This window comes from Protopterus annectens, chromosome 8.part1 (genome assembly GCF_019279795.1).
Source record: "Protopterus annectens isolate FY-2018-M chromosome 8.part1, PAN1.0, whole genome shotgun sequence".
Lineage (NCBI taxonomy): Eukaryota > Metazoa > Chordata > Ceratodontiformes > Protopteridae > Protopterus > Protopterus annectens.
The window spans coordinates 388,639,592-388,652,697 of NC_056742.1; the positions used below are offsets into that span (position 1 = coordinate 388,639,592).

Consider the following 13,106-nt stretch of genomic DNA (forward strand, 5'->3'; position numbering starts at 1 on the left):
TACTCATTAACATGTCTTTCTAATTTTCTCAACTTCCTGTTGATAAGTTCTTCACATTTTTCATCTATACCCACCCAAATGTTGAAATACCTCTCTTTCTCAGAAGCAATGGTAAAAATGAAGTCATTCTTAAAATGTTCATTTATTGCTTCAGTTTCTTTCTGAACAGATTCTTTAAGCCTTTCATTTTCCTTTACCATAACATTCAACATTTCAAGTCTGCACCTGTTAAATATTTCAAGTAATTCTTTACGAAAAATACTACCAGATTCTACATTATCTGGGTATTTACATATACACAACCCTTTAGGCACAATGCCTTCAGTTATACACTGTCTTAAATACGTGTTTTCAATATCGAACATTCTGAATTTAAGCATCAATTTAGACAACTTATTTAACTTGGTGCTATTGGATTCAGTCACTGATGGTAATTTACCACCATTATCTTTAAATTTAGGAGTGAAGCTAACTTGTAACCAGTCTTTTAAATCAGTTCTACCTATGTATGAAGCAGAGACCACAGTTTTTTTGTTGCTGGCCAGGTGGAATTTCAGTTGCCAAAAGTTCATTCCTTACTGTTTTTCCTTCAGTCCCTCTTAAAATCCCTGGGGTCTACTGAAACTCATTTTCTGCTGCCAAATTCTTGTTCCCGTTCACATACATTCCCTGCTGGTTGAACACACCATGTCGTCCACTACTTTCATTTCCTTTGGAGGAGGTCCCATTTGAAACTTCTTGATTGTGCCTATTCTTGTCTCTGGAAACAATCTCCACCGTGGATTGGCTGAGTGGAGTGAGTAGATCAATCAATTGAGAAAGCTGACCAACCAACTTCCTCGTTTGGCCGATTTCCTCCTGTCTGCCCCTTTCTTCAGGTACTGTGCTGCTTTCCCCTTCCATATTCAGTAAAATGACTTAGAAACTCAAAAAAAAACTGAATACAAGGCACCAAAAACTCAGCAGTAACAAACTCCAAACAAATGCCCTGGAAAGATGGAAAACAGCAGTCCACAGCTTCGATGCCAATATTTTAATAATAAAAACACCAACACATAAACGCCTCACAAATAACACTGCATTTTCATCCCTAGTGTACAGACTTCATCAGATGCAGACAAAAAACATTAACCCAGCTTTTATACCCCTCTCAATATTCAATTAAAACAGTAAAATTAGTAATATAATCAGTTAAAATGAAACACGTTAAAATGCTGTTAAAAAAAACATTTAAAAACTTTTATAAAAAACATACTGACAAAATACATCCTAAATGTGCATCTGCAAAAACATACATTTCTCTAGTTAAAACAATATTTAAATAGTTATAAAAATGTTTTTGCATGAAACCTAAAATGCATGGTTAAAAAGTATATTAATATGTACATATAACTTACAAGTTGGTGAAATGCTAGCAAAGAGCTCTCTCTTGTGACCTTAACATGCCATTACATCCATTTGATATCTTTTATCAGAACATTTCTGGGGACCCTAATATAATGTTCTGAAATCAGCATAATACTCAGGTTTAAACTGTTTTACCAATGAAATATGTTTTTTATTTACCTATAACTTTAACTATATCATCTTGAGTGCTTAAAGTTTTCTAGTAATTATTAATTATCTGCTTAGTACTATGAGAATCCACAGTGAAGGGCAATATCAAGGGCGACTCTCTCTCTGTCTTTCTGTCTGTCTGTCTATAGTCACTCCTCTAACCTCACATGCATGATCTCTGTCAGCAGCTTCCTCCTAAGGTGTATATAGAGTTACACTTGTCTCATTACCTGTGTGACAATCGTTATTCTGTCATACACAGCATAGTCACTGAATTGTGGTTTCAGTAGAGTGAAAGCACCATTACATTGCATAGTTTTACTGGCCACCACAACTTCAGACCAAATGCCAAGCTGGACATTCCAGTTGGAGAGGGGTCTGCTTGTGTTCTTAAGAAAACCATTTCACCTCTAGAGTCATAATGCAGAGTAATGACCTAGAACTCCTCCATGGTTCCTCTTACAATAAAGATACTTAGTACCACATAATAACCAACTACTGTACCCCCTCTATGACATCGGCACACCATTAGGCATGTCTTACCAAACTGACATCCCTCACCATACAGCCAAACACTGTCCTCTTGGGTGACGTCTGCTATCCTTATTAACCATGGAACATACAAAGCCACAAGCAAGTATGTGCAGAGATTCCTAGATTTCAATAGTGTAGCCTTCTTGGTCTAACTAGTCCAAACCCAAATCCCAGTCTGAAATGAGAGAAGTGGTGATAGCTGACATGAAAAAACACCCCCACATAAAAAAACTAGGAAGAAGGGGGTAGATGATGATGATTGTTGTACAGCTAGACATTTGATTTTGATTACATACAACTGCATTGTTTGTCATTATTTTATCTGAAGAAGTTTCTAAAGGAAGGAATGAAAGTGCTTAATAAATGGTTCAACTAATGGGAAAGGCTGTATAACAGGTGTTTTATCCATTACTGCAAAATTAGACAAAATAGTGTTCAGTGATTGCTTAACTAATTGCCTTAAGTAAATCTTTGTAAATCTGGATCACTGTACCTCCAGCAGTGGGACGCACAAATGGATCAAAGGAACGGCACCGATTGATAAGGCACACCAGGGAGCTCGGACAGTCCTGTGGGAGAGGCTCCTGATACTTATCTTTGACCACTCTTTGATATATTTGTGATGATGGCTGATCTGTGTGGAAACAGACAAAAACACATTTTATAGAAAAGTAAGCAAACGTCTGTCACTGAAACTCTGTTATACCTTTCATTAAAATATACAAATGGATAATAACACATCACATATGGTTGGCACATATTACACTAGTGTGATATGTTACATATACACACATGTATTACACTAGTGTGATATGTTCACATATACACACACATATTACACTAGTGTGATATGTTCACATATACACACATATTACACTAGTGTGATATGTTCACATATACACACATATTACACTAGTGTGATATGTTCACATATACATACAAATATACATTGGAAAACTGGATTCTTCTCATGAAATAACTAATTTATTATTCTACTGGAGTACCTTAAAACAAGAAATTATAAAGCTCAGAATATATTGATAACAATAAGTTTTTTCAAATAGCAACTTATCTGAAAATGCCTTTTATAAACTGACAGTTGCATGGTCCCACAACTTGGCTAGAAACTAACACCTTATTGACCTCTGTCATGTACTATTTTGGTTTAGTGTACACTTTTGTATAAATATTAACTCGTTACATCCAAGTGACACCTCCAGGTGCATCTGCAGTTAACTCCTACTGATGAATCTAGGCTTCAGAATATTGCTCGTCATATTTGCATCAATAATTCCAAAACCATGTTATATATAACATTTTAAAATATTTCATCTTAAAGCTTGCACAATGGCAAACTCAACTGCATTAATATTTGACCACTGTCTATTGCAGGTAAATAAATATTAACGGTTTTTATGATATTAATTTGTATAGATATCATTTTCACATTTTTTTAAATATCTTAGCAACCAAGTAACACAGGCAGAATGCCTTAGCCTCATATGATAGCTCTTAGCTAGATGAATAAAATGCTGCTACCAGTATGTGTGTAACTTGAGGGGTTGCTGAGATATTGCAAGCTGTTTACAAAATATTACAAATGTAATAGTTACTGTGTTTACTGTGACTTATAAAATTTAGTTTAAGACCAAGAACCTAAAGAATGCTACCACTATAAAAATAGTTTGTGAAGCGTTTGCTATTTAAGCAATAACCCATGGATGGGTGTGGGTAATGCTGGATTTACCCACGGTTGGTGTGGTTTGGTCATGAGGGTGAAGCCCGAGTGACCAAACAAAGCCAACCGTGGGAAAATCCAGCATTGCCCACACCCAGCCATGGGTTATTGCTATTATACAATGACATTATTTAAGGAAAAAAAATACTTTTCTTAAATTATGGCATTGTATAATGCCTCTGTGCTACCCTTACGTAGGTATCCTGGGGCATTTCTGATGTACTGCACATGCGTATGCAGTACATCAGTGCTGTGCAGAGGTAGCAACGGAGAAAGGAAGATCTCTGTTGCTTTCTTGAAGCTATCTCACTATGTTAAATGAGTTTAACATAGCGACATATCTTTAAAAATAAAGCAATGGAGAAAGGAAGATCTCCGGTGCTTTTTTTTAAGATATCTCACTATGTTAAATGTATAACATAGTGAGATTTAATCAGCAGAGATATTCCTTTTTCCATTGCTACCTGTGCACACACATACCAAAAAAAAAAAAAAATCAGCAGATATACTTACGGAAAAAGTCCAGGAGACCGGACCTTTTTCTGTAAGTATATGTTGGATTTACAACGGGCGCACTGGTTGGGCTGAGCAATCTGCGTGCTCTTTTTTAAATGTTTATGGCCAGTCATTGTATATTTACACTTCTTTCATAACCCCTATGGTTCCAGAGATATGAACATTTGTTTGAAATTTGACGACATAATTTGATTCTGTCAAAAGGCTTAGGCTCCGCCCATTGGAAGTTGCAGTGCAAATTTCGTGAGCATTGGAGTGAATTCGTTAATACACAGCTCAGAGCTGTGGTGATATCTTATTTAACATGTGCAATACTCCTCCTTCTTTATGTTTGCTTACAGGCCAAAACTAAAAAAAAAACAAAAAAAAAAACATTGTTATTGATTTTTTTTGAGTTAACAACATCCTTTTTACCATGAGAACATCACTTAATTTCAGGGACATAATATCAGTCTTCTTCAGCATATACTGTAGTATTTTAAAACAACTTCTTGATGTTCATTTTAATATCCCTTAAGGATTTCAGTAAATAAGTACATTCTCCAGGCTAACGCGGTCAATGTCAGAAGGAACCTTTTTCAGACACTTAGGATGACAACTCTGTGCCCTCCCCTTTTAGTAAGGAATACTAAAACAGGGAGGTCTTTCATATGCATACTCAGTTTTAAATGTCACAACATCCACAGTTTGTTTGCTCTTTAGTAGGGAATGAGCTTAACCACCAATTATTCATTGCTAACCTATCTAGTTTGTCATCCCTCTTGGGATTCAAATATGACCTGCCATCTTCCTCTGGACACCAGTGTCTTGATCATATTTGTTGTCCCTCGAGGTATGAATACTGTTGGTCATGTTTTCTGGAAACAAGTCATCTTTCTTACCTTCTTGGAGGAATAGTGTTTGGTCATCTTCATCTGGAAGCAATTATCTTCATTAGTCTGGTTTGTCATACTTTGTGAAGCAAGATAATGATTGGTCATGATATGTTCTTCTCGAGTAAGATTTTTTTTTTTAATTTTTAAAATTAAACTGACCGCCTTTTTGATCTAGGATGTCATTCTCGTGGAAGTAGGTTAATGGTCGGTCATCTCACTTTAAGTAGCTTATTATTCCATTCTGTCTGAGCATGCTCACAATCCACCTATGGTAAGTCAGCCATTCATACACCTTTTTGAATAGAAAAACTGTTTGTACCAAGGAATGGAAGGCAGAAATTATTACTTCTGCAGAAATATGAGTAACTTTTTTCCTGGTACTTTTTTTTTCTTGTTTGTTTTGTTTTACAGTTACACAACATTTGTGGCTGGCTGGGTGTTTGAAGATATAAACTTATTAATTCTATTTTGCTGAGAGAATGGCTTTAGTTCTCTTGACTTGAATTACTGGAATGTAGACAATTTTCTCTGATAAACTTCTATAACTATTTCCTTGAAAATACCATTCTAAGCACTGATATTGCATTTTGAACAATTGTAGATTCCATACCGACAATTTCTTGTCTGAATACACATCTACTATAATTAGAAATGCTGTGTCTGCTATTGGACCACAAAACAAATTCATTTGTTGGAGTTCCTGCTTCTTTAACGTTTGTTCAGTATTTGTCAATAGTAACAATAACTGTTCATCTTTGCATGTTTAGTACTATCCTTACATACAGTGCGTGGCTTTTTAACACAGCAACAAGCTATGTCAAGTCATTCATCCATTTTCTGCTACACCAGTAAAGGCCCACCATTCTGTCACATACAGCCAAGATTAATATTTTACCTTATAATGTTTAGCTGGCTCCCTGTTGGAAGCGTGAGATGCAATATTGCAAGTGCTGACATTTCAAAACTTTAAATCCAATTCTTAAATAGATGATGTCATCTGTACCTCAGAGGGAATACTCCAAGAAATTACAGCATCAGTTTATATTTTCCTTATTTGAACTTTGTTTTGTTTTGGGGATTGTAACCTGGCCTTCAGACTTTCAAAGGGCACCCATCATTGCTATAGTTACATTTCTGCTAATATTAACTTTTCATGTGTAGAAATTTTTTTTTCTGTATTGTTTTTGCCCCCATAACATGTAGTCTGCCAATCCTCCTCCAACTGGACTTAGTCCATTCATTCCTCCCTCTGTATTGGGGAGTGTCCAGACCCTCTGAGATGAGAGCCATCTGGAAGGGTCATCATTCAGACAGCCATAATGGTTACTTGCATCCTCACCAGCACCCTGGCTGCCAGGGCATTTGATTGGGTGGCAGGGTGAGCATTCCAGATTACTGTGAAGACTCACAACACCCCCACCCTGTAAATACACTGAGTGCTACCACCAAATGTTGATTTACTGGACTGAAAGCCCACCTCTAACACTCCTATGCAGTGCCACCCCCCCCCCCGAGGGATTGAGGCAGTATGCACTTTATTTTACAGCTGTTATCCCTGACAGACTCATTTTCCTCTGCTAGCTCCAACAAGCTCTCAAGTCAGTAATCAAACTCAGTACCCCTGGGCCATAGTAAGGCTTTATCCTATGTCTGGGTAAGTCTTTATAAATTGTGATTTATCTGAAGGTATATTTGGAAATAACTTCTCACAATCTGTTATAAAAATTATAAATAAGGCAGTGCCTGCATCTAACCATTCTAAGTTCTAATTCTACCAGTCCTTAAGTTATCTAAATTAAAAAAATGGTCCAAATTAAAAAAAACAAATGGTCCAAATTTAAAAAAAAATGGTCCAAACAATTGTTAGGTCTGCTTGATTTATATTATACTACTACAGGTACATCAGATTATAGTGCTTAATTCAGAATCTGCCTCACTTTTAGTTGATTCTTCATGTCTTGTCACTACCATTTTATTAACATCATGACTTGTCTGCCATTCCGTATCTTGCATGTGCCTTTCACTTAATTGCATTATTTTTGCATTTACATGTTCTCTAAGTTTGCCCTCATAATGGGACCTCCTGAAACCTTTTGGTTTCAGTCAGTAGATATCAACCAAATGTGAGAGGCCTGCCACACACAAAACATATTTGCTTCTTAGGAAGCTTAACAGACTATTTGTATGCCACATACTTAGTTGCATTCTCTTTGTAACTACAGAGTATATTTAGCTGCTGTTTCCATCTGTTTCATTGATGTTCCTATATTTCATGCTTAAGTATAAACATGCTTGTTCAAAAGCAGTCGGTACTGTACATTTGTCAACACACATGCCACATACACAGTTGTCCCTTAATATATCAGGGTGGCATTCACAAACAAGATACAGAACTACAAAGGGCTTGCACACGATAGAAATCACATACCAGAGTCCAACACAATTCATAAAGTTCCCGTAAAGCCAGGGGGACTGCCTGCATACACTACTGCGCACTAAGAACAGTTCAAACAGGTATGCAGTACGTATGAAATCATTATCTATGATTTACAAATGTGCGATTTACAGAAATGCACATACAAATCATCAAACCTCTTTATGCCATTTACTGTATAATGTTGAAGTGCCACATCAACTGTTGACATCTGTTTCATGTGCCACTCTCCTTTGACAGTCAGGCCTGACTACCGCAGGTCTTCTTCCTTACAGTCCATCCATCTTTTTGCTGGACACTCTCATTTTCTCTTGCCTTCTTCTTGTTTGTCCCCAAATCTTCTTCCTCAGATTGCCTTCTGCTTTTCTGCATATATGCCCAAACAACTGAAATCTGTTCTCTTTGACATGCTCTGCAATTGGAGCTACTTTGGCTTCTGCTCTTACGTCTTCATTTCTTTATCTGTCCCACAGTCTGCATCCTACCATCCACCTCAGGCACTTCATCTCCATCACCTCTAGCTTTCTTTTCAGCTTCTTTGGCATTTTTGTGCCATACACCACCCCTTCCACTCTGTGCCAGTTGGCAGCAGCCCCTCTAATTCCATCTTTCACCTCATGCAAACTTTGCTTTTGCTCCACCACCTCTCCCCGATACTTGAAGCTGTTAACCTGTTGCACTATTTTCCTTCTATCTCAGTTTCTTCCGATTCCCCCATTTGCTGTCATTACAACTGTCTTATCTGTACTTAGTTTCTTCTCACGTGCCTTCAGTTTTGCATTCCATTCCCCTATCATTTTCTGAAGTTCTTTCTCAGAGTCTACCTATAATGCTACATCATCTGCATACTACAGATTTTTTGATCTGTCCCCTCCAGCCTATTTGCTGATGTAGCCCATCTCCAGTATGAAAAGCAGTGGGCTCCGAGCTGATCCCTGATGCATATCCACTCCCACTGTGAACGCTCTGTGAGACTGAACACTGTTCCTGCTTGAACCACTGAATCCTTGAGCAGAGTTTCTTTGCTTTTGCAACTTATCTCTTAGCCTCTTTGTTAGTCAAGTATTCTTTCTTAGCCTGGTCCAGCTTTTCTATCTCACAGTTTTCCTGCACTTCTTTCTTTTCATGAAAGATGGTTAAGATCATTCAGTACTAAAGAGCAGCCAGACTGTTGGATGTTGTGACATTTGAAACTGAGTACAATCTGTTTGAAAACCAAGAAAAACAATCCTGACATCCATAGGAAATGGATGTTGTACTCAACAACAACAGCAAAAAAAAAAAAAAAAAAAAACAGTGATTAGTAAATATCACTGTGTCAGGATACAGCGATAGTGTGATGCCTGTCCTGGACGTTGTACCTTTTGTTAGGATACAGATCGACAGTGATGGCTATACTGGAAGTTGTACCAGTCAGAGCAACATGGTATGTTTACAAAAACGTAATGATTAAAGGTTCAATGTACTGGTGAATGAGCTCAGGGCCTATTGGTCATCAGGAAGCTTAATGTCCTTCATACCATGTTAGAACTTACAATGTGGTCATGAACTCATCCAGTTTCTTCTTAAAGCTATGGGTTGACAGTCTGAGTTTATCTGAGAGGGGACATTCATTTCTTAGGTGGAGAAATAGTTCAGATTTGAAGTTGTCACATTTCACAGTACAGTTGATACTAATTTTTAATGAGGATGGTTGTCGTCTTCAGTTCAGGTCACCAACTGAGAATTCTAAGCAAAGGTTTCCAAACAGTAAAGTGTACTTTAATGCTCTGTATCAGGTATAGATCACCTCTAAGAATGCAATAAATTATAAAGTGCAAAGGGAATTGCTGCATCTTTTGATTCAAATACTAAAGTGTTTGATTCTTTTTGTGAAGAATCATTGTATCTTTTCCAACTGCAGCAGACAACGTACTAGTAGGATACAGAGAAAGTGTAGTGTGCAATAATAATGTACAGAGGGAAATTTAACTCTCTGACATGCCTCTGAATCCCAGTGAGAATCAGATGGTCAGTTCCACTTACTTTGTGGACAGTAGCAGCTACAAAATAAAAAAGTCAAAATCTACAAGGAAAGGTTTTTTTTACTATTTTGTAAACCTTTACACAGGTGTTTCCCATTAATAGCATAAAAAGCTGGTGGAACATTTTGTTCAAATGCCTAAATGCTGCATTTTTTGACACTGAAAGCAAGATTATTTCTACTGAACCATTAATGTATAATATTAAGTGCTATTTAAAGAGAGGTTATATTACTGAGATTAAAGATACTGGCAGAAAGTTTGCAGTCATCTGCCTATTTGCGGAGTCTGAGAAAAAAATACGCAGAAAATGAGTGGCTCAAGACAGAATCTTGAAGAATTCCATTGGTTCACAGGGTCATAGGTGTGTACCAGGCTAATGACCCTGGAGCCTTTACAATCCTAGCCCATAGAAGTGCCCTGGCATCATGCCACCCGACATTAGTTCCCAGTGCCTCTATCAAATAGAGCCACTGGAGTGATCCCCGGGGTGAACTTTCTATTACCCATCCACTCATCAAGATTTCTCTTGAAGAGGGACAGTGAGGCACTCTGCTTGACATTTATGGGAAGTCTACTCCAGAGCATGGGCAGTCTCTGGGTGAGGATCCTGTCCCTCCAGCATGTTCTGATGAATGTATTAATAAGATTGAGGTCTCTGAAGCATGTGGTGCAGAGGGATTGGGATTTCTTTAGATGTAGCATTTCTAACAGAGCTGGGTCAGACATGGCTTTGTAAACCAAGCAGAGATCACGTCTAAGTGGGCGATATGAGACAAAGAATAGCTGGAGTCTTTTTAGTCTGTCCATGTAGGACATGTTTAATGCCTATGATCCTCTTTGTGAGGTACTTCTGTGGCCTCTCCAGCTGTTGCAGGTGTTTAGTGAGGTACATGCCAAATGGGGCATTATACTCGATGATTGGTCTAATGAGGGAAGAGTAGAGAGAGATGATGACTTTTTTCTTCCTGGATGCAAAGACCTTGGTAATGAGATGTGCCACATAGAAGGACTTTCTGACCACAGTGGTAATGTGGTGGTCAAAGGAGAGGTTGCTGTCAACCTGCATCCCCAGATCTCTTATAACGCCTTCACTGTTCAGTGGGATCCCATCAATATGGTAATTAGTGGGAACTGAATTTTTACCAAAGGGGGTGACGACATATTTTTTGAAGTTAAGCTTAAGGCCATGGTTTCGACACCAGTCATTGGTCTCAGTGAGGCCTTTCTGTAGGCTGTCTGCATCACTTGAGGAGTTAATGATTCCCAGCTTGAAGTTATCTGCAAACTTGGTCAGCCAGAGTCCCTTTGTGTTGGCCTGGACTGAGAAGTAGAAGCTGAACAGGACAGGACCCAGGACCGATCCCTGTGGGACTCCACTCATGACTGGTTGGCAGTACGACTTGGAGTCTGCTACTTTCACACTGTGTGTTCTATCTGTGAGCCAATTTGCAATCCACCTACTGATATAGGGGTTGATGCCTAGTTTGGTGAGTTTATCAATAATTCTCGAGTGAGGAATGGTATCAAAGGCCTTGGCCAGATCGAGGTAGGCTGTATACACTGCCTTACCTTCATCCACAGCCCTGGTAACTGACTCAAAGAAGTTAACCAGGTTGAGCAGGCATGATCTCCCTTTCACAAAGCCAAATTGCATGGTAGCAAATGTTGATAAGGATAGGGGTTCTGTTTTTACCTGATGTAATCATGATCTCCCTTTCACAAAGCCAAATTGTGTGGTAGCAAAGGTTGATAAGGATAGGGGTTCTGTTTTTACCTGATGTAATCATTTGGGGACCCAAATTCATATTGCTTCATTTGCCTTTAGATTTCTGAGCTTATATATCATTTCATCATGGGGTAAAGTGCCACATTTTCCATTCAGATCAAGGTAAACTACATAAACAGATAAAGTTTCATTCAGGGGTGTGGTCATAGTATCAGAAAACTTACAAGGTTAAGCATACAAGGTTTACATCTAGCAAAACAGTACTGGGTTAATTGATAGAGAGAGGCTTCCAATATCTAAATTAGTTAATTGGCTCTCTTTATAACCTTACGCAACATGTTTGTGAATTATAGGGTTTCTGTGGAAAGGGCCATGCTTTTGAATTTGGATTACAATGGCCTGCTTCCAGATATCATGTACAAAACCGGTTTTCAATGTATTATTAAAAAGTGAGTAAGGGGTATGCTAGTCTATTTTTAACTGCACAAGTTAGTCTTCATAATAACTCATCTGGCCCCATAGAACTGCTGTTTGTGACTTAATGGAAGGCAGGGGTGACTATTTTGATATAATTTCAAGTAGAGTCATATTGCAGTAAGGAAAAGTAGATGGGGATTCTTACTATTAATTGAGATTTGTTGCAAATCTGTATGATAGTGTGTTAGTTCTATATATTAATTTTATTACTGCAATACCAATTTATTCTAGCACACGTCATCCTTGTTTCTTCCCCTTCATTTTTGTTCACTGTGGTTACAGAAGGTCTAATTATCATGAAGGCAAGTTTTATGTTGAATGATTCCTGGCTTCTTTTGATTGCTTTAATGAATTCATTTTGGATAAATTTTTACCTTATCCTTGTTGGAATGAGCTATGTAAAGTCTGAAAGCTCTTAACATCTTTTCTTTTGGCTTAATACATTTTTTTTTTAATTTTAAGCTATTACAAAATTTACCACGGAATTTATGTCTCACATGGATAACTTTATCAATGCATTTGTTTGAAGTGGGGGGTAAGGAAAGATTCCCCAGTAGATTGTGAAGTGGGTCTAATATCTGTGGCCCCACTTGATTGAACAAGTTCACCATAACTGCTACTTGAAATTTTTTTAAAGATGGTGATCATGTTTTTTGTGCTTGGTGCACATAACAGCTGTCACAACATTATGGTAAGAATGAAAAGGGGGGTCAGGTGTTGCTTAGCATACCACAGCTGGCAGAGATGTTTACCAGGCTATATATATATATATATATATATATATATATATATATATATATATATATATATATATATATGTTTCTGCCCACTGTCAACCTTTTTCTTTGTATTTGTGCCTGACAATATTTATGAAGTCTAACATTTGTATGTACTGTATTATTTCTTCTGTCATTGGAGAGATAATTTAGCTAACAGAGTGGAACATTCTCTTTCTTGGGGAGGGATATAATTTTCTCAAGGAAACAGTCATGTTCTTGAGGTGATATGGAAGGTGTTATGATAACATGTTACAAAATTGTAGTTTGTGTTGTTTATGGTACCCTGGGCATAGAGTGCTAAACTCCCACAATTTGCTCCCTTACAAACAGTAATGCAAAATAACTCTCACCAATGATAAAAACACACCACCAGATCCCTTCATTTACATGATATACCAATAAATCTGCACCATTGCTTTAACTGAAGAGGCTGAAATGTGTGTGTC

At 37.6% G+C, this 13,106-nt stretch overlaps 1 protein-coding gene across 1 annotated transcript in view; it reads right to left on the reverse strand.

Moving 5' to 3' along the window:
• The window catches only part of LOC122810373 (mixed lineage kinase domain-like protein), a gene marked incomplete in the record, with an annotated part of 573,260 nt that overhangs the window by 27,995 nt on the left and 532,159 nt on the right, over positions 1-13,106 (reverse strand). The window contains 1 exon segment of the mRNA XM_044081960.1: positions 2,585-2,725. Within this exon segment, the coding sequence (XP_043937895.1) occupies positions 2,585-2,725 (141 nt within the window).